This window comes from Anolis sagrei, chromosome 5, assembly GCF_037176765.1.
Source record: "Anolis sagrei isolate rAnoSag1 chromosome 5, rAnoSag1.mat, whole genome shotgun sequence".
NCBI lineage: Eukaryota > Metazoa > Chordata > Lepidosauria > Squamata > Dactyloidae > Anolis > Anolis sagrei.
The window spans coordinates 178,070,347-178,091,281 of record NC_090025.1 but is presented as its reverse complement, the minus strand read 5'-3'; the positions used below and the strand labels follow the sequence as shown (position 1 = coordinate 178,091,281).

The 20,935-nt window shown below is 40.6% G+C and overlaps 1 protein-coding gene across 1 annotated transcript in view; it reads left to right on the top strand.

Moving 5' to 3' along the window:
- Window positions 1–20,935, top strand: part of LOC132775788 (sodium- and chloride-dependent GABA transporter 2-like) — a 57,499-nt gene that overhangs the window by 4,854 nt on the left and 31,710 nt on the right. Inside the window, exons 2-5 of the mRNA XM_060776747.2 lie at window positions 10,588–10,862; window positions 17,201–17,335; window positions 18,011–18,151; window positions 19,536–19,620. Coding sequence (XP_060632730.2) covers window positions 10,655–10,862; window positions 17,201–17,335; window positions 18,011–18,151; window positions 19,536–19,620 — 569 coding nt within the window. The 5' untranslated portion in view covers window positions 10,588–10,654. The remainder of the gene's footprint in view (window positions 1–10,587; window positions 10,863–17,200; window positions 17,336–18,010; window positions 18,152–19,535; window positions 19,621–20,935) is intronic.

The window sequence follows — 20,935 nt, the reverse complement described above, 5'->3', positions numbered from 1 at the left end:
ATAAGGCTTCAGGAAAATGAAAAAGAATACCAATTTTCAGGGTTGATGGCATGCAAAAAGTAATGCAGGAAATGCCCATCCCCATCGTGAAGGAGGGTAGAGTTGTGACCTTCAGAAAGGAAATATTGTTGACAGTCTCTGTGACCAAAGAAGAACTAGTTATGCACTACTTCAAAGCTCTGCTGGTTGATCTGCCTACTGGGATGGTTCCATGCATTGCTGACATGGATCCCCTGCTGTACTTGCCCAGAGCCAATGTCGCCCTAGGGCTACATTTCTGCTCTACCTGGATTACTGTGCAGAAGAGAATATGGAAACCATGTTTCCAGCCATGTTTGGCAACATTTGCAACTCACCTCACTACCTCTGAGTATGCTTGCGATAGATGCAGGCGAAATGTCAGGAGAGAATGCCTCCAGAACATGGCCATATATCCCAAAAAACTCTCCAAAAACCCAGTGATTCCGGCCATGAAAGCCTTCGACAATACATTGACATTTGCAGCTATTTGTCATAATCAAGATGGATCCTTGGCACTTAAGGAATTTTAGGAAGTAATAATAAAAATAATAAAACTTTATTTATATCCCACCACTATCTCCCAAAACGGTCTTGAGGCAGTTTACAAAAGCACGTAATAGTGCAGAGACACAATCTATATAAATAAAAATGTAATGTTCGTTTGTGGGATTAACAGAACTCAAAAACCACTGGACGAATTGACACCAAATTTGGACACAAGACACCTAACAACCCAATGTATGTCTCTTCACTCAAAAAAAAAAAACCCACCATTTTGTCATTTGGGAGTTGTAGTTGCTGGGATGTATAGTTCACCTACAATCAAAGAGCATTCTGAACCCCACCAACGATGGAATTGAATCAAACTTGGCACACAGAACTTCTATGACCAACAGAAAATACTGGAAGGATTTGGTGGGCATTGACCTTGAGTTTTGGAGTTGTAATTCACCTACATCCAGAGAGCACTGTGCACTCAGTGATGGATATGGACCAAACTTGGCACAAATATTCAATATGCCCAAATATGAACACTGGTGGAGTTTGGGGAAAATAGACCTTGACATTTGGGAATTGCAGTTGCTAGGATTTATAGTTCACCTACAATCACAGAGCATTCTGAACTCCACCAACAATTGAATTGAACCAAACTTGGCACACAGTTCTCCCATCATCAGTAGAAAATACTGGAAGGGTTTGGTGGGCAGTGTCCTTTGGTTTTGGAATTGTAGTTCACCTACATCCAGATATCACTGTGGACTCAAACAATGATGGATCTGGACCAAACTCTACAGGAATACTCAATATGCCCAAATGTGAACACTGGTGGAGTTTGGGGGAAATAGAATCTTGACATTTGGGAGCTGTAGTTGCTGAGATTTATAGTTCACCTACAATCACAAAGCATTCTGAACACCACCAACGATAGAATTGGGCCAAACCTCACACACAGAACCCCCATGTGGGCCACAGCAACGCATTGCAGGGGACGGCTAGTATACAATAAAATCAATAACAATGAAAGTTGACATAAAACAACATACATAAAACAGCAAATAAAACCCCTAGTAAATTAAATAAGATACTCAGTAAAATACAACCATGACTGCAAAGCTCTTTGCAAGGAATGGTATTTTATGAGAAGAGAGAACATACCCAGCTGACCCTCCCTGATCCCATCCAAGAGAGCAACGATGGGCATAGTGCACGGCTTCAGTTGATGGTTGACTGCAACATAGCTAACGGCAAGGAATGTTGGAAACCACAGTCCAACAACATTGGACAACTAACTGGGACTGAATATAGATGAAAATGTGCATTCAAGATATATATTTGAATGCGCATCCAATCTGTACCCTTGTTCCATCTTCTGACAAGTGTTTGAGGTGGCAGATGTTGTAGAACAGAGGTGGCAACCTTGCTGTTTCTCTTGAATCCCTGGCTTTTCCCTCATCTTTTGGAGGACAGAGCTGTGTGTGTCAGGCAGTCTCGCCTGACTACAATGGGGTTCAATTCCTGGTTCAGTCACCTCCTGTTTATTGAACAAGAGAGGCTGTTACCTTGTCTTTTGCATCAGGCAGCAGCATAACTTATCTTCACATATTGGAGCTGAATCTTTGTTGTACTGGTTTATACTATCGGCAGAAAACCTGCTGGTGAACAAAAAGGCCAGGAGAATTAACTCAGTGACCCAACAGTGTGTTTCTGTGTCGTGTCCTGCTTTGTCCCAACAGAAAAGGGGTGGGGAAGTCTGTGAAATTAGATTGGACTTTGATTTATAAGCTGCTTTGTCTCAGGCAAACAACAGCAGTACATTTGAATGCTTGTTGATTATTTTTCTGGCATTGTTTGCAACACATTTTGAAACCTGACCTTAGTACTTCAATATGGTATCAACAATATAATTTGCAACGTATAATGTATTATATTCAAATTTAATAAAATAATACATGACAATTAGCCCAGCAGTGGCAGTCATCAAAACACCTAAATTTATCTAACAATCTTTTTCATACCCAAAGTGCTTTTTCATATCTAATTTCTTATTTGGATGGTTTTTGTACATTTTTTCCAGAAGATCAAGGCCAAGAAAGAGTCTTGTGGAACCAAAAAAGTAATAGAGTTTTTACATCATAACGCATGCTGCACAAAATCTCCATTTACAACAGTTTCTCTGTAGCTCTTTTTAAAAAAAGATCATCTTATGCATTAGAGATGCTACTCTTAACCAGATATTGAGCTCTTCATAGAAGCTACTGAAGCCAATAAAGAACTTTTGAAGTTTTGTGTGCTAGAAAATTCGTTGCAGAATCTGTGTAATTTAATTTGGATTTGCTTCTTATTCCCAGTTCACATATGAAAAATGTATTATTTTGCTGAAGATAGTTGTCTTTTTCCCCCTAATACAAATATTGTATAACTTGGAGTGAGTCAAAACTTCTAAATGTTTAAAACATTGAAAAGTCTATTTTAATAAATTGGTTATGCAACATTAGTGTGTGTGTATGTATGTATGTATGTATGTATATGCAACATATATAATGTTGCATAACCAATTTATTTTAAAAAAATGGGACTCCATGCAGTCATGCTGGCCAAATGACCTTGGAGATGTCTACGGACAATGCTGGTTCTTTGGCTTAGAAATGGAGATGAGCACCACACTCAGAGTTGAACATGACTGGACTTAATGTCAGGGGAAAACCTTTACCTTTATCTATCTATCTATCTATCTATCTATCTATCTATCATCATCATCATCATCTATTATACCACCTATTAGCATGAGAGTCCTATTAATTACCCTTCAGATTTTTTTTAAAAAAATTGACAAAATATACCATGAGTTGATTGCAGTCCTTGATCCACTATTAAATCAAAAACCTAAGATATAAACAGGTTCCATATTTCTGCAAAGTTGTCATTTGCTATCTCTTCCCTTGCTAATGGAACTTTTATTGCAAGTTTTTTAAGTTCAGCAATTCACCCAAAGACTACAAACTTCTGATATTGTATACCATGGTCAGAGATGGAATTAGGGCAGTGAAGAAAATTCAGTGAGGAAAATAGTGACCAATGATAGTTGTGTTTAATACTGGGCATTCACAAAACCTCTGCTGACAATCTGGCTTAAGTAAACACGTCAGCATGCGTGCAGATGCCTGCATGGAAATGAAGATTTATTATCATACTTCTTGGGCTGAATATCTTACCTAGTGTCAGACTGTTCTTGATATCAACAGCAGTGATTTTGTGCAAATTAAAACAGATTGAGTATCCTTTTCCCCAAATTCTGAATTTGAAGTATTTCAGAATCTAAAACACTTACCACTTATTAGGGCAGGGCATAGAGTTTCAAATGATTACAGCTAGATGCCTCTCTCAATGCATCAACAGCCTCTTGCCCAGGCATGAGCGACTTCAGCCCTCCAGATGTTTTGGACTTCAACTCTCAGAAATTCCAGCCAGTTTACCGGATGCTAGGAATTGTGGAAGTTGAAGTCCAAAACACCTGGAGGACCAAAGTTTGCAAATGCCTGCACTAGCTGCAGGTCACCACATTTGGCAGTAATCATGATGAATGCTCTTTGGCATTGGCAGAACAATGCCAAAAAGCTGTTGAAAATTGATGTTTCACCTCAGTTGTGGCCAATGTTGGAGGGTCATCATCTTGTGAATGACTCAGGCTAGGGGCTGATTGAGTTCTGGGAGAAGCATCTAGAGATAATCGTTTGATACTCTATTTATTTATTTATTTTATTTAGAGGATTTCTATACCGGCCTTCTCAACCTCGACGAGGGACTCAGGTCGGTTTACAGTACATATCAAATACAATCAGATAAAACAGCAAATACAACTCATTACATATTAAAATAGTACAACTCAGTACAATAAAACCTCTATGTCCCACACTTTCAAGTGTTAAGAGTTTCAATGTATTGTCAAAGACTTTCATTGCCAGAACCACTGGGTTGTTGTAGTTTTTTCCGGACTATATGGTCATGTTCTAGAGGCATTCTCTCCTGACGTTTTGCCTGCATCTATGGCAAGCATCCATACTTGCCATAGATGCAGGCAAAACGTCAGGAGAGAATGCCTCTAGAACAAGGCCATATAGCCTGAAAAAACTTACAAAACTAGGGGGTGCTGGTCCTTTGCTTCTACAGTGTTGCTAAAGTTCTGGTGGTGAAAATTTCAGAACTCTAACAAAACTTTCAAAATTTCATTATTATTTCATTATCGGTGATTTTTATGGCAGAACCAATTAGGCACTGCCATTTATAATGAAATGTTGAAAGTTTTGTTAGAGTTCTGAAATTTTCACCACCAGAATTTTAGCAACACTGTAGAAGCAAAGGACCAGCACCCCCTAGTTTTGTAAGTACTTTAGGACCATTTAGAACCATGGATTGCCCATGCCTAATTCCTACCCATGCTTTAAAGCAGTGGCTCCCAACCTGTGCTCCGTGAACTACCAGTGATCCGCAAGAACTAAAATATGGTCTGCGGCCTCACCATTTCCACATCATTGCAATGAGAGCAACTGGTCTCGTAAAACCCTCTTATAGTGTTGAGGCTTATTAAACATGTTTTTCTGTGGGCGAGCAGATAGCGACCTCTGGATGTCATATGTTCTGTATCAGAGCTGATGTTGTCTATTCAATGCAATTTTCTGAATCAGACCCCCAAATAACCAAACTGAATCTAAAGTTGACCAAAAACTGATTTGTAACCCTTTCGGTACTAATGTTCGAGAGTGGTCCCTGGTCAAAAAAAGTTTGGGAACCACTGCTTGAAAGTGTGATATGGTTTTCTTTGATGCATCATGTGCCTCTTCTATCAGAGACATTTTCAGGTTGCTAACTAGCCATTTCCCACTAAAGCAGGTGCCTTTCTCTGCCTGTATCTAATGTAAAACAGATTGTATAACAACCCTGGAACGTCTCCCTAAAATGGGTTCCTTTTGAAGGTTTCTCTATGGCTCAGCAGGTGAAAAAATGTTGGTCGGAACAAGCAGAAAGTAGATGGCAGCAGGTGTCTTCCTTCTGCATTGGACAGTTCATAAAATCCATCCAAAGAACAAAGACAAGTTTCAAATTCAGATTATTTTGTAATTTAATGCAATATTATACAGAATGCCTGAGAATAAGCCTCTTTAAACTCAGTTGGACTTAACTTTGAACATACATCTAATGGGAAAGCTTGGAAACATTTGTGTGAAAGAAACATTTTGACATTATTTTGGAAATTAATTAGTTGGCATCAATGAGTTTTCTTAAAGAAGTGCCTCCTAGTTAATTATCTTATTGTGTTAATCAACAGCATTGTGTTAAGCAATGCATTATTTTTGAAGTTTAAAAATAATAAATATTACTTAAAATAATCTAAAATGGCTGACATCCCAATTACCCCGTAAAAGTGACAAATGAAAGTAATGTGAAACAGTAATCTTTATTCAAACAGCTAATGTTGCTTGAACGATTAAGATAACTTGTTAAATTGATGTTGAACCATTTAACAAATTATGGGTAAGACATTCATTTAACGAATTAATTCCAGGTTCTGTGGAAAAAGACTGTGCTGTCAGAATTCGCCAGTCTACATCTAATATGTTGCTCTCTCTTCTTGTGTGTATGTATCTTCAAGTTGCTTGTTGACTTATGGCAACCACATTAATTTCATAGGGTTTTCTTAGGTGAGGACTACTCACAAATGATTTTCCAGCTTCTTCTTCTAAAATATAGCCCAGTATTTCTCAATCTGAGGGTTGGGACCTCTGGGGAATCACGGTGTGTGTGTGTGTGTGTGTGGGTGGGTGGGGGGTTCAGAGCGGTTTCCAAAGACAATCAGAAAACATGTATTTCTGATTATCTTAGGAACCCTTTTGGCAGAGAAGGCTGAAAATCTCTCAATCTGTCCTTCTCTTTCTTTTTGGAAACAGACGGAGAATCCTCCCACCAAAGCCCTCCTCTGCTGTGATTGGCAGGCCTCTCAGCCAAGGGGAGGGCTGTTTCTGAGACTCCAAGTGAGGAGGGGAGAGTAGGTGTGCTCAGCACATGGCACCGTGGTGCACATGTCTGGGCGAGGGAGAGTGTGTGAGGCTAGAGGGAGGCTCACACCAGTGAGTTCCTTCAAGACATGGGAGTTCTGTGTGGGAAGTCTGGCCCAATTCTATTGTTAGTAGGGTTCAGAATGCTCTTTGATTGTAGGTGAACTGTAAATCCCAGCAACTACAACTTCCAAATGTCAAGGTCTATTTTCCCCAAACTCCACCAGTGTTCACATTTGGACATATAGAGTATTCATGCCAAGTTTGGTCTAGTTCTCACTGTTTGAGTCCGCAGTGCTGTCTGGATGTAGGTGAACTACAACTCCAAAACTCAAGATCAATGCCCACCAAACCCTTCTAGTATTTTCCGCTGGTTGTGGGAGTTCTGCGTGCCAAGTTTGGTTCAATTCCATTGTTGGTGAAGTTCAGAATGCTCATCGATTGTAGGTTAACTATAAATCCCAGGAACTACAACTTCCAAATGACAAAATCAATACTTCTTCCAACCCCACCAGTATTCAAATTCAGGTGTATTGGATATTTCTGTGCCAAATTTGGTCCAAAGAATGAAAATACATCCTGTGTATTGGATATTTACATTACGATTAATAACAGTAGCAAAATGACAGTTATGTAGTAGCAATTAAATTAATTGTATGGTTGGGGGTCACCACAACATGAGGAACTGTATTAAGGGGTCATAGCATTCGGAAACACTAACCCATACACCCCTCACTAACTTTCAAGTACACCACAGATGGTAAGCCATGCATGCTGTAATTGAGTTATGTCTACTTCATCACCAGACTGCAATGCACTGATGAAATCACTCTCATCTCATGTTAAGTATGTAAAGGGACAGCTGAGGAAGATGACTGCTTTCTCAATTGTTGGGATGCGTGGATTCCTGGTGCTAATGCCCTGTGTGATGTGTCAATCTTGTGTGTCTGAGCCAAGGAAGGCTACATATCTAAAATGCTGCCAACAGAATTAGGATTCCATATCCCATGGAAAGCTGTGTTGATAGGTTTTCCTACTTCAGGTATCCATTGCAAGGCAGAATCTTGAGGATTTGAACAGCCGTGTGGCACTGCTACCCTTTCCAGCCATCTGGAGAGCAGAACTATCTTATGAATGAATGATTTGATGTGGTCACCAAGCCTATCACTTGTGGTACTGGAAACGGAGCCTCTGATTGCTGTGATCAGTTCATATTAAAGGCTCAGGATGTGTTAACAAAAATGACTGCCACGTTTTATTTAAATGTATTATATTGCACCTTTCAAAACAGTATAGTTCACTTCTGTATCTGTGGGGTCTAGTGGTAATTTCATTTATAGACGCTAGACAAAATATGCTCTCTTTCTGTATATTCTAGTGGTCCTTCCATACAGCTCTATATCCCAGAAGATCAAGGCAGAAAACCCCACAATATCTGAGTGTGGATTCAGATAATCCAGTTCAAAGCAGATATTGTGGGTTTTTCTGCCTTGATACTCTGGGATACATTAATTCATTAATTAACTGTATTTATATACCGCCTTTCTCAGCCCATTAACAGGGTGGTTAACTGTTCAAAATTCAATGCTTACAATGTCATAAATACAATTAAAAACATAACATATAATAACAACTAAACAAATCAACAAAATATACATTCATAGTGTCTCCTAGTTAAAAACATTGTCTGGACTCAGTGTCTAGTCATTCCATTTTTCTATGTCAGTTATTCTGCATTTGCAAACGCTTGTTCAAAAAGCCATGTCTTGATTTTTTCCCAGAATGTTAAAAGGGAGGTGGCCGATCTACTATCTATAGGGAGGGCGTTCCACAGACGAGGGGCCACCATCGAGAAGGCCCTGTCTCTCATCTCCGTCAAATGTAATTGTGCTGAAGGTGGTAACGAGAGCAGGGCCTCCCCAGATGATCTTAAGGTCCTAGGAAGTGCATAAGGGGAGATGCATTTGGACATGCAAGTGGGACACAACCGTTTAGGGCTTTATAGGTTAAAGCCAGCATTTTGAATTGTGCCCGGTAGTAAACTGGCAGCCAGTGGAGTTGGTACAACAGAGGAGTTGTATGCTCCCTGAGTGCCGCTCCTGTTAGCAATCTGGCTGCCATTCATTGGATCATAGGAAGCTTTCAGACAGTCTTCAAAAGCAACCCCACATAGAGTGCGTTGCAGTAGTCTACGCAGGATGTAACCATACCGTGGCCAAGTCAGACTTTTCAAGGTATGGGCGCAGCCGGCGCACAAGTTTTAACTGTGCAAATGCTCCCCTGGTCACCGCCGAAACCTGGGGCTCCAGGCTCAGTGATGAGTCCACACACCCAAGCTGCAAACCTATGTCTTCGGAGGAGTGTAACCCCATCCAACACAGGCTGGCTGGAAGGGCCCTTAGTCCTCTGGTGAAACTCTATGGTATTCCTGGGCCAAAAGTCATTAATTTCAATAAGGTTTGTTATTATCCATGGTTACAGGTGTCATACTGTATATGTGTGTGTGCACATGTGCATGCCCACATGTCCTCTGGTCACCTCTTGTTTTATGGACCCCATGAATTTTCCATAAGGTTTTCAGAGGCAAGGAATACTCAGGGCCCTTCCACACAGCCCTATATCCCAGAATATCAAGGCAGAAAATCCCACATTATCTGAGTATGGACTCAGATAACCCAGTTCAAAGTAAATATTGTGGGATTTCCTGCCTTGATATTCTGAGATATAGGGCTGTGTATAAGGGCCCTCAGAGATGGTTTGCCAATTCCTTCCTCTGAAATAAGCCAACAGCACCTGGTATTCTTTGGTGGCCTCTCATCCAAGTACTAACCAGAATGGATCCTCCTTAGCTTTCACAATCAGATGGGATAGGGTGCCATTAGGATACTTAGGCCATTTCGGTGGATACCATGTAACATGACAGAGTAATTTGAAACTAACTTAAAGTGTACAAGGAAATCAGCAATAAAAGCTTTGTTCTGATGCAAAACCTTGCTCTTTGGGAGTTAATGTTATACTGAAGGTGCCACCCTCTGACAAAGCCTCGTGGTGCCTCATCTTAAAATTTAAGTTATTTTACTGCAGTGAATTTCAAATTGTCAACATTTCCAGGAAATTCTATTTGGCATAAAGAGGTTTTATATAACACTTTAAAACTGCTAGTAAATAAACACATCCAAAGGTAGGCATCTGCTCAGTATATGGAGAGGCTGACATGGTGCATGTAGTCTCTTGGGATAAATGGGCCTCTTAATCCTAAACCATACAATATGAGTTCAGCTTGTGTGGCTTTCAAGATATCATTGAATTGTAAGTACCAGAATTCTTCTCTATTGGCCAAGCTGGGAAAAATAGCTGGAAACTGCTATTCTTCAACATCTGAAGGACAGCACTTTTGCATGCTATCCCAACACATTGTATAGGAAACTTACTGCAGAAATATGGGCAGGTGGGGGCAGTAATAAATTCTAGTTCTAAAGACCAGAGAAGAAGGTGATATCCCAGCTATTGAAACAGACCTTGGAGATGTTACTTTTGGACTACAACTCCCAGAATCTCCCAGAGATCACCAGTAGAATGCCATAGTTTCTGGGAGTTGAAGTCCAAAAATGTCTGCAAGGCCTACAGCAGCCACAGCCTCGTGTTTCTGGGTTCACTGTTGTCGAAAGAAGCTAGGTTGTGTTATTTGCACTGAATTGTTTTGACAAGTGAAATACATTAAAATGGAAAGGGGGGAAGTAAATAAACAAAATACCTGGTGGCGTACAAAACATCAGTGAACTCTGGCTGAAAGGATGCTCTGTGAGAAACCAGAACATTTTGAAATGACTCTCTCTTTAAAAAATTAAGCTGTCAGTGTTCTTCTAATCCAAAATAAATACCTCCTACCTCAGTCAAGTCTATGGGTACATCTTGTGCACTGGGAACGTCAACATCTCCTGCTGTTGTAAGCAAGGGCAACTGTGGTGTGAACTTTTGCGTGTGTCCCTGAATTTGTCTCTCGCTTTTATTCCAGCTTGACTTTGATTGTTGCAAGTGGTAACAGTGGGGGGGAAACACGGCGCTGATTTTCTGAAGGTGGAATGGATTACCAAGTCCCCGGGGCAGTTCTCAATGGAGAAATACCTGCACAACCCAGTGGGGAGAAGAAGAAAAAAGAGGCAGCAGATCAAATATTAGAGCGAGGCCACTGGAACAACAAACTGGAATATGTATTGTCTGTAGCGGGGGAAATCATTGGTTTGGGAAATGTCTGGCGGTTCCCTTACCTTTGTTACAAGAATGGTGGCGGTAAGTACAGTTTTTTGTTTTTAATGCTTGACGCACATGAGAATTATGGCATTTGGGAATTGGATAGAGCCACAATGGCCATCTAGGCCAACCCCTGAAAAAAGCATTCCAGAAGGAGGTCCATCCAACTTGTGTTTGAAGATCTTCAAAGAAAGAGAAGTCCACCACCTTTGGAAGCAGTCCATTTCACTGTCAAACATCTCTTACAGCAGCGGTTCTCAGCCTGGGGTCCCCAGATGTTTTTGGCCTACAAACCCAGAAATTCCAGCCAGTTTACAAGCTGTTAGGATTTATGGAAGTTGAAGGCCAAAAACATATGGGGACTCCAGGTTGAGAACTATTGCCTTACAGTAAATATGTCCTTCTTAATGCTTAGATAGACACTATTTTTATGTGTTTTGAATCCATTGGTTCTTATTGTATTCCCTGAATCAGCAGAAAACAAGTTTATTCCATCTTCTACATGACATGTCTTCAGATATTTAAAGATGCTCATGTCGACACTTCTCAAGTCTGTTCTTACCTAAGCTAAACATGTCCAGCTTCCTCTTTCTCATAAGTCGTAGTTTCCAGTTCTTCAATCACCTTGGTCACTCTTCTCTGAACATGTTCCAGTTTGTCAATGTTTTTCTTGGGGTATCTGGAACTGGCCACAATTTTGCAGATAAGTTTCTGTAACAGTGACACTCTTCCTCATTGATTCAAACAGCATATGAAGCACGCAGGTTTACATTCTGAAGTTTTACCCACTTGGAGGAAATGGCAAGTACCCACAAAAGTTGTGACATCAATTCTTTTCAAAGACACAAACTGCCTTGCAACATTCCTGTTTTTTTACCTTCAGAAAAACCCTGTATGATCTGTGATCCAGGGATTAAAGAACATGTGGCCTTCCAAAAATTGTTGAACTGGAATTCCCATTAGCCATAGCCAAAATAGCTCTGATAGCTGGTAGCTTACATGTCATTTGGGTGGGGTGTGTGAATTCACTTTGGATTTCAGTCCAAACTTTTAATATATTATCTGAGATGTAGAATCTATATTGGGAATAGAGTTTCCCATCGTTAAAGTGCTTTAAAATTCAGACTGTAAGTCGCAGCACTTATACTCTCTTATAGTATAGAAGCCACCAGTTCCCCTGCAGTTTGGCCAATTTTGAAGGATGATGGGAACTACAGTCCAACACTGTCAATTGAATGAGGATTGTTGAATGCAAGGGCCCCAATGGTATTGACAAGCTATAGCTCAGGCATGGGCAAACTTTCCCCTCCAGGTGTTTTGGAGTTCAACTCCCACAATTCCTAACATCCTCGGGCCCCTTCCTTACTTCCCTCCACCGCTTAAGTGGCAGAGGGGGAAAAGAAAGGGACCTGAGGCTGTTAGGAATGGTGGAAGTCCAAAACACCTGGAGGGCCCTAGTTAGCCCATGCCTGCTATAGCTCCTAGCTAGGTTAGCATGACCACTGAACTGGGCTATTGGGCAAGCTTACTGACCAACTTTTCCAAATTCACAAAAAAGTACAGGGGACTTAGCACAAACCAAACTTTAGAAGAGCTTCAGAATCACAAAAATAACAAGAACTGCCCCCTCTAATTGTACCTCAACCATAACATTCTCAAGTAAAGGAGCAAGAGAAACAAAACAAAACAAAAAAGTAAAGCTGATGTGAAAGTAGCTAACTAGCTAATCCCCTTCATGCTGTCAGGATGGGAAAGCGGTTTAGGTGGGCCTGTGAGGCAAATCCAAGAGCTTTCAGACCAGAGTTCATAACCTACCTATCGAGAACGGGCCATGTAGCAAGTTCTCTTAACCCCTTTCCTACAGGCTTCCGGAAAGTCAGATTAAGTAACCACTTGCCAAATATAAAACAAGGAGAATACGTCCCAGTTGGGTCTCGTCATACTATTTGCAGTTTCTAAAAAACACACACAGAGGCAGCTGTGGCGGTTCAGTGTCTGGGATATTTTTGTGGGGAGGCTAGGTATCTTAAAAGAAGCCACCTCTTTGAAAGGCTGCAAAAGACTATAGGTTATTTAACCCAAAGAAAACAATGGTTTGTATTATACAGTTCTTTTGATGTTACAGTCTAGCGTAAGAAAATTACTATAATTTTCATCTCAGTGTAACTGCTGGAGATGGAACATCTGTGTCTCCTAGCTGCAATTTTTCGCACTAGTGCAAAAGCTATAGGCTATACCCACATTGCACAATTACAGCAGTTTGATATCATTTTAGTACCATGGCTCCATCCTATGGATCTTGGGACCTATAGTTTAGCAAAGGATTTGGAATTCTTTGCCAAAGAGCACTAACCTGTCACTCAACACTACAATCCTAAGGAACTCTACTGTCTCTACTACAGAATTAAACTGGTTTGCTCTATTTTCAGGATACTTTGGTGTCTTCCAAATTGCTCACCACATTACAAATTGCAAAGTTTTGCAGCATGGGCCCATGACAATCAAAGTGCTTTTAATTGTGCAGTGTGCATACATTCAAAGGGAGAGGTGACATTTCCTTGACATTATTTTGTAAATAAAAAAGCCAATATCTTCTATATAAATAAAAATGTAATGTTTGTTTATGGGACTAACATAACTCAAAAACCACTGGACGAATTGACACTAACTTTGGACACAAGACACCTATCAGGCCAACAGGTGACCATCACTCATAAAAACACTGAAAAACACAGTGGAAGAGACTTTGTTGTTGTTCATTCCTTCAGTCGTTTCCGACTCTTCGTGACTTCATGGACCAGTCCACGCCAGAGCTCCCTGTCGGCCGTCACCACCCCCAGCTCCTTCAAGGTCAATCCAGTCACTTCAAGGATTCCATCCATCCATCTTGCCCTTGGCTGGCCCCTTTCCTTTTTCCTTCCATTTTCCCCAGCATCATACTCTTCTCTAAGCTTTCCTTTCTTCTCATGATATGGCCAAAATACTTCATCTTGGCCTCTACTATTCTTCCTTCCAATGAGCAGTCAGCCTTTTTTTCTTGAAGTATGGACTGGCTGGACCTTCTCGCAGTCCAAGGCACTCTCAGAACTTTCCTCCAGCACCACAGTTCAAAAGCATCTATCTTCCTTCGCTCAGCCTTCCTTATAGTCCAGCTCTCACATCCGTAGGTGACTACAGAGAATACCATTACTTTAACTATGCAGATCTTTGTTGCCAGTGTGATGTCTCTACTCTTCACTATTTTATCAAGATTGGTCATTGCTCTCCTCCCAAGAAGAGACTTAAAAGTCAAAAAACAAAAATTACATTGCAATACATGCACAAAACGACACAAATATACACAGACACATATATACACATATACACAAATATATACACATACATATGCACACACAAAACACATATACACAAATTGGGCCACAGAAAAGCATGGCAGGGGATGGCTAGTCTGTGTAAATAAAAATGTAATGTTCATTTGTGGGATTAACATAACTCAAAAACCACTGGATAACTTGACACCAAATTTGGACACAATACACCTGTCAGGCCAACAAGTTACCATCACTCATAAAAACACTGAAAAACACAGCAGAAGAGACTTAAAAAGGGGGGGAAAACCCATATAACAACACATGCGCAAAACAACATGTACACAAACACACATATATACACATATGCACAAATATATATACACACAAATATGCAGATATACACACACAAAACACATATACACAGACTGGGCCACAGCAATGCATGGCAGGGGACAGCTAGTGAATTCATATATTTGTGTTCAGAGCTTACCTTCAGCCTGATGTTTGGGCTATCAAGGATTTTACTTCAAGCCATCCTGATCAGACTTGCCATACAAATACATTATTCCCAGACTTTGTGAGATGTATTCCATTGGTTGCCAACAGTCATCTATCTAAGATGCAATGATCATGGTTCCAGAAGCCATCCTTATGGTCTGTCATTTGGTTTTGGTATCTTCTTAACCTTGTGTAGGCCTTCACTGCCAGAACTGATGAGAATATCACCTGTGCCCTTCAGTGTCCTCTCCAAAGCTTCACAGTCAAGAAGTGTTCTTGGCCATGTCGTTGATACCCACACGAATAAGGAGAAAGCCATATTGATCTGTGTTCTTGATGTGTTTTAGCAAGTTGTCAGTGACATCCCAGATTCGTACGCCAAGAAGACAGATCTTAGCTCTAGTTAATAGCGATATGTGAGTCATTAGTATGCCAGGGAACCATCTGGCAATGCACCATGCTGTACTAATAATAATACAGTCCCAGTTACTCATTTTAAGTGCTTTGTTTGGCATTCTCAACATCACTTTCAAACCACATATTTCCTGCTCAGGGAGAGGTGCTTCCAAGCTTTTGCCATTTTGTTTCAGTACTCAGAGGATTAAAAAAAAAAAAAACCTACGCATTGCACTTCAAACTACTTTCGGAAATGAGTTACAGTATGAACATCAACTTTTTGAAAATTTAGAGAAGTTTAGGTTAATATACCTGTCCCTCTCATTCTTTTGGTTAAATAGGGAAGCAACAAGGGAAAATGTGGTCCATTCTCTTTTTCTTGATGCTTTTTTCACTATTAACACCACTATCTCCTGCGTTTATCATTTTTCGAGCCTCTTTTTTTAACCAGGAAACAAATCAATAGAGAAGCAAAAGATGAAATAGATTTATTTATTTATTTATTTATTTACGATATTTATAGCTCGCCTTTCTCAGCCATACGGCGACTCAAGCTGGGTTACAGATTGGCATAGTTCGGTGTCAGGCATTCATAAAAGTGCCATTAAAAACATCAACATTACAATATAAAACACATATAAAAACTGCTAAAGCATATAATCATTCGTGTCATCCTGTTAACATCGCCTGGCCATTCCATGTTCATCATTCATAGTTCCATGTTATCTATTCCGCTGCATTCTCAAAAGCTTGCTCAAAGAGCCAGGCCTTTACTTTGTTTTGGAAAGTCAGGAGGGAGGGGGCTGATCTAATATTCCTGGGGAGGGAGTTCCATAGCTGGACGGCCACCACTGAGAAGGCCCTGTCCTTCGTCTCTGCCAGTCATACTTGCAAGGCAGGCAGGATCGAGAGCAGGGCCTCCTCAGATGATCTTAAGCTCCTAGATGGGTCATAGGGGGAGATACGTTTGGACAGGTAAGCTGGGCCAGAATTGTTTAGGTTTATAAATAGATGCACAGTATCTTTTGATTTGAGGTACTGGGAGCCCTCAGTCTGAAAGTCCCTCAGAGATTCTTATGAATGCAAAAAGAAAAATGCTGGTAATTGGATGAGTTTGTGGCTTTGATCACATTCCTCCATGAACCTGTCCAAAGAAAATCTTAGCTGACAGCAACAATCCAACTGGTAGGGTCTCCCAGGTGATTCAGATGCTTGCTCAGGAGGCAGACAAAAGGTGCCAAACAGCTTCTGGGCAGCAGCTGCAATGGGTGTATCTGACTCTTTCAAACCTTTTATTACTCTTAGCTGTATAGTCAGCTTTTCTAATAAGATAGCTTTCTAAACATGCATCCAATGGAAGTTAATTTCCTTTCTCTTTGCAGCTGCTACCAAGTAGACACTCAGCTACCATATTTCTTTAAGATAATACCCGAAATCAACAAAACAATGATACCTTTGTTGGGCCAAAACTGTACAAAATACATCATGCAAGTTTCAGAAGCCCCACTGGTTTTTTTCATTAGGCAAAAGTGTTACAAATCATACAGGGAAAGAAAGAAAAAACCATGCTGTTAGGTGTTACTGTTTGAGGGGAAGAAGGTATTCTGACCATCATATTTTGCTCCACAGTCCCGAAGAAGTGTATTGCTTGAGCTATGCAAACCTAGGAGGGGATATTCACATACCTTCCAATAATGTCTGGCAGGGTGTATTGGTTTGAGTGCTGGATTACAGTTCTAGAGACCTGAGTTCAGTTCATTATTCAGTTATGGGAGCCTACTGGTTAACCTTGGAGAAGTCACACACACTCAACCGCAGAAAACCCCATGATAGGGTTACCTTAGGGTCCCCATAAGTCAGAAATGACTTGAAGGCATACAACAAAAATAGCAACAAAAATGACAACTACCCTGGCTGGGCACAGTGGCAATTTCTTATCAGTAAACATGAATGGGAATTGCTGAAAGTCTTCTTTCCCTTCAGGCACAGCATATCCGTATTCTTATAACATAGGACTAGGGAATGTGTGTACTTGCTGATCTTATTGGACTTCAGTTCTCATCAGCATAAGCAGTAGAAGAAAATCATGACAGTTGCAGCCCAGCAATATGTAGAGGGCCTCTGGTTCCCTTTGCCTGCTATAATTGTATCCATATCTTTCTGGACCTGTAGGTGCCTTCTTCATCCCCTACCTCATTTTTCTTTTCACCTGTGGGATCCCTGTGTTTTTCCTGGAGACAGCACTTGGGCAGTACACCAGTCAAGGAGGAGTAACGTCTTGGAGGAGGCTATGTCCTCTCTTTGAAGGTGAGCCAGATGTGATTATGGGAGAGATAGGATGATGGGACCAGTCTGCAGTCATGAAAGTTTGACCCATATGAAAAGACCTGTGTAATTGTCAAGTTGGGGGTGGCGATTCATTTCTTTCTTTGCCAGGATAAAACTAGTCACAACATCAAACTTTGTGTCTGAATTTCAATTTGGGTGAATCATGACTTTAAACTCTTTCCTCCCATGTTGTGGTCCAGATACTATTATCAACAACTCAGGACATCCACTGGTATATTTTGGCTTGGCTTTATGTATCATTGTTACTGTTTGAATTACATCTTTTGGTTGTTTTTTTCATGGTGGTATTGTGATTTTTTATTGTTATTGTTGAATTGACTAGTGTTTAATTAATTGCTTTTTAATTAACTGTTTTAATGTTTTAATTGTATTTGTTGAATGTTTATGCGAAAGCACCGATTGTGCTTACTGTGAGGCTGCCCTGAGTCCCCCTTCGGGAGTGAGAATGGCGGGTTATAAAAGCAGGAAATTGGACGCTCATTTTCTGATTACTGATTATTGTGTTTTAAGTAGTAGAGAGGAAAATAGGATTTGGAGTTCCTTAATATTTAGTGTAATTGTAAAATATTTACTCTGTATGGTGTTCACTATTGGTCTTTGTCTTTTTTTCCACCTCTCTGTCTCTCTGTGCAGGAATTGGTTATGCCTCTCAGGTGATTCTTGTACTCCTGAATTTCTATTATATTATAGTCCTGGCTTGGGCCTTGTTTTATCTCTTCAGCTCATTTACCATAAATCTTCCATGGGGCAGCTGTGACCATGAGTGGAATACAGGTAACTAGAATGCATCTATGTGAGTGTGCCTTTCTGTGTGATCATTAGTTTAGGATTTGTTTGCATTGTGAAATTTTCTGCATTATTACTAGTCATCTATAATCTCCACCTTTACCCCCACTCCCTGACTAGAGCAATAGCTAAGGAAATCCACCTAACCACTTCCTTTCTCTCCTACTTTAGATCATTCGTAACCTTCTGCAATTACTCTGTGTTTTAAAAATGTTACTGATCAGTTTTGGCATGTCAAAGCTGCATTACTTTGCACTCTTCTGCGATTCATTGAGCAGGAATTCTGCTACAGTTGGCCAACTCTACTTTAGCATTAGCCATCTGCAACATTGCCACCATGAGACATACTATATAGAACTGGCACTAGTTGATGCGCTCTGAAGCAATAATGGACAACCAAGCTTGTCTCATCTCACTCAAAATAAGCAAAGAGAACTGGATTGTTAGCTATTTACATATGTTTCTTTTTAAATAGGATGAAGACTCAACCATGAGATATAGGGTGGTTCCACACAGCACTTTAACCCAGGAGCAATCAGGTTTAAAAACACAATTGTGCCTGGATTAAAGTCCACACATGCCTCAGAAAGCACATGCTTTTGGGGAGGGGGTGGGTGAGTGTCCACATGCCCTGCCAGAAAGTCTGGCAGGGCATGTGGACACAAAACAAAAACCCTCAGAAAAGCCTTAAAAAAAGAGAAAATAACCCAGCTGCCATTCCGCCTTCTCTGTTGCTCTCCTGACATGTAGAAATCCTGTGGCAAGAGAAGGCGGAAGCAGGAAAATTGCTCCTGGCCCTCACTTTCTCCTGACCCGCCATTTCTACATGCCAGAAGAGTGTCGGAGAAGGGGGAATGGTCACCGGTTGAGTTATTTTCATTTTCAAAGGCTTTTCTGAGGAGTTTGGGGCCGTGTCAGATATTCCAGACTCATGGAGCCTGGAAAACATGAGAGGGCTGTGCGGACAACCCCCTCAAAAGTCCCAGGACTTCTGAGGGGGTAGTCTAGACACCACCCACAGCTGGAAAGACCCGGGTCTTTCAAGAAGACCTGGGTCTTTCTAGCTGACACATAACTTCAGAACAAAGCAGGTTTTTCCTACTTTGTCCTGAAAGCATTTGTTTTTATGTAGGGCGTAGTTTAGATGCCCCACGTGAAAATGTGGAAGGTGCGCATTTTGGATTTTGTCTGGATGCACTCATAGACACGCATCAAAGGAGCTATCCAAGGCTCTGAACTCTGTCTCCCAATTACTTCAATCCCTTGGATATGTCCTTTACAGATCTGGAGAAGATTCATTGCCCTAGAGATATGGAAGCTAGACCTGGCATTAACTGTATTTGATTCTAACTCTCTGATCCCTGTCTTGCAGAGAATTGTGTGGAGTTCCAGAAGAGAAATACTTCTCTAAATGTGACAGCAGAAAATGGTACCTCTCCTGTTATTGAGTTCTGGGAGTAAGTAAAGTCTTCCCCTTCCCTAGGAACTTTAGTTTCTGCAGGAATGGCCACCCAGATAAGCCATTATTCTGTTGTATATGTTGGCCCTGGTTCTGGCCATCTGTAGACCTTGGCATCTCAGATAGCAGTCTTTGAGATAGGCCTCTGTGTCTGAGGCAACCACACAGTAGACTGTACTGGGTTAGATAAGTCAATGTTCTGCATTGTTAAAAGGCAGCTCTTTTATATATTAGAAAATTACACTTTGTAATTCCTGTTAATGGAGAAATATTGATACTGGTTTTTAAATGTTTGCGATTGCTCTTTTATAGGATTTGTGCTCATGTTTTATAATGTCTATTTTGTATGGTTTTTGTGTCGTTCGGCAATTGAATGTTTTGCCCTATGATGGAAACCACCCTGAGTCTTCTTGGGGAGATAGAGCAGTATACAAATAAAGTGTTGTTGTTGCTGCTGCTGCTGCTGCAGGAGTTGACATTCATTTATATTTTTACCCCACCCTATCTCACCTCAAAGGGGACTCAGAGCGGCTTCCAAACTGGCAATAATTCAATGCCATACAAACAAAGACTTACAAATACAACATAGTCCTACATTAAAAACCAGTAAAAATTAAAAGTTCACAACATATTAATACATGAGAAGGGTTAAACCTGCTGCCTCAAACTGGTCACATATATCCTTTGTTAGATATATTAGAGGAGATATTTAATCCTGTTTTAATGTTTAAATATGTGTATATTTTAAATTACATGCTGATGTTATTATGTTAAGCTGCTTTGAGTCTCCTGTGGGAGAGATAAAGCAGGGAATAATAATAATAATAATAACAACAACAACAACAACAATACCCCTGACCTCACGATCATATTAAAAAACAAAGTATGGATTGTCAATGTTCCAATCCCAGGTGACAGCAGGATTGAAGAGAAACAACTGGAAAAGCTGACACAATACAAGGATTTAAAGATCGAACTTCAAAGACTCTGGCACAAGTCAGTCAAGGTGGTCCCAGTGGTGATCGGCACACTGGGTGCAGTGCCTAAAGACCTTGGCCTGCACTTAAACACAATCAGCACTGACAAAATTACCATCTGCCAGCTGCAGAAGGCCACCTTACTGGGACCTGCATGCATTATTTGTCGATACATCACACAGTCCTAGACACTTGAGAAGTGCCCAACATGTAATCCAATACAACAGCCAGCAGAGTGTCTGCTGTGGACTCATCTTGTTGTGTTTCAAATAATAATAATAATAATAATAATAATAATAATAATATACATTGGTGGTTATGGGCTGCCCAGAACAG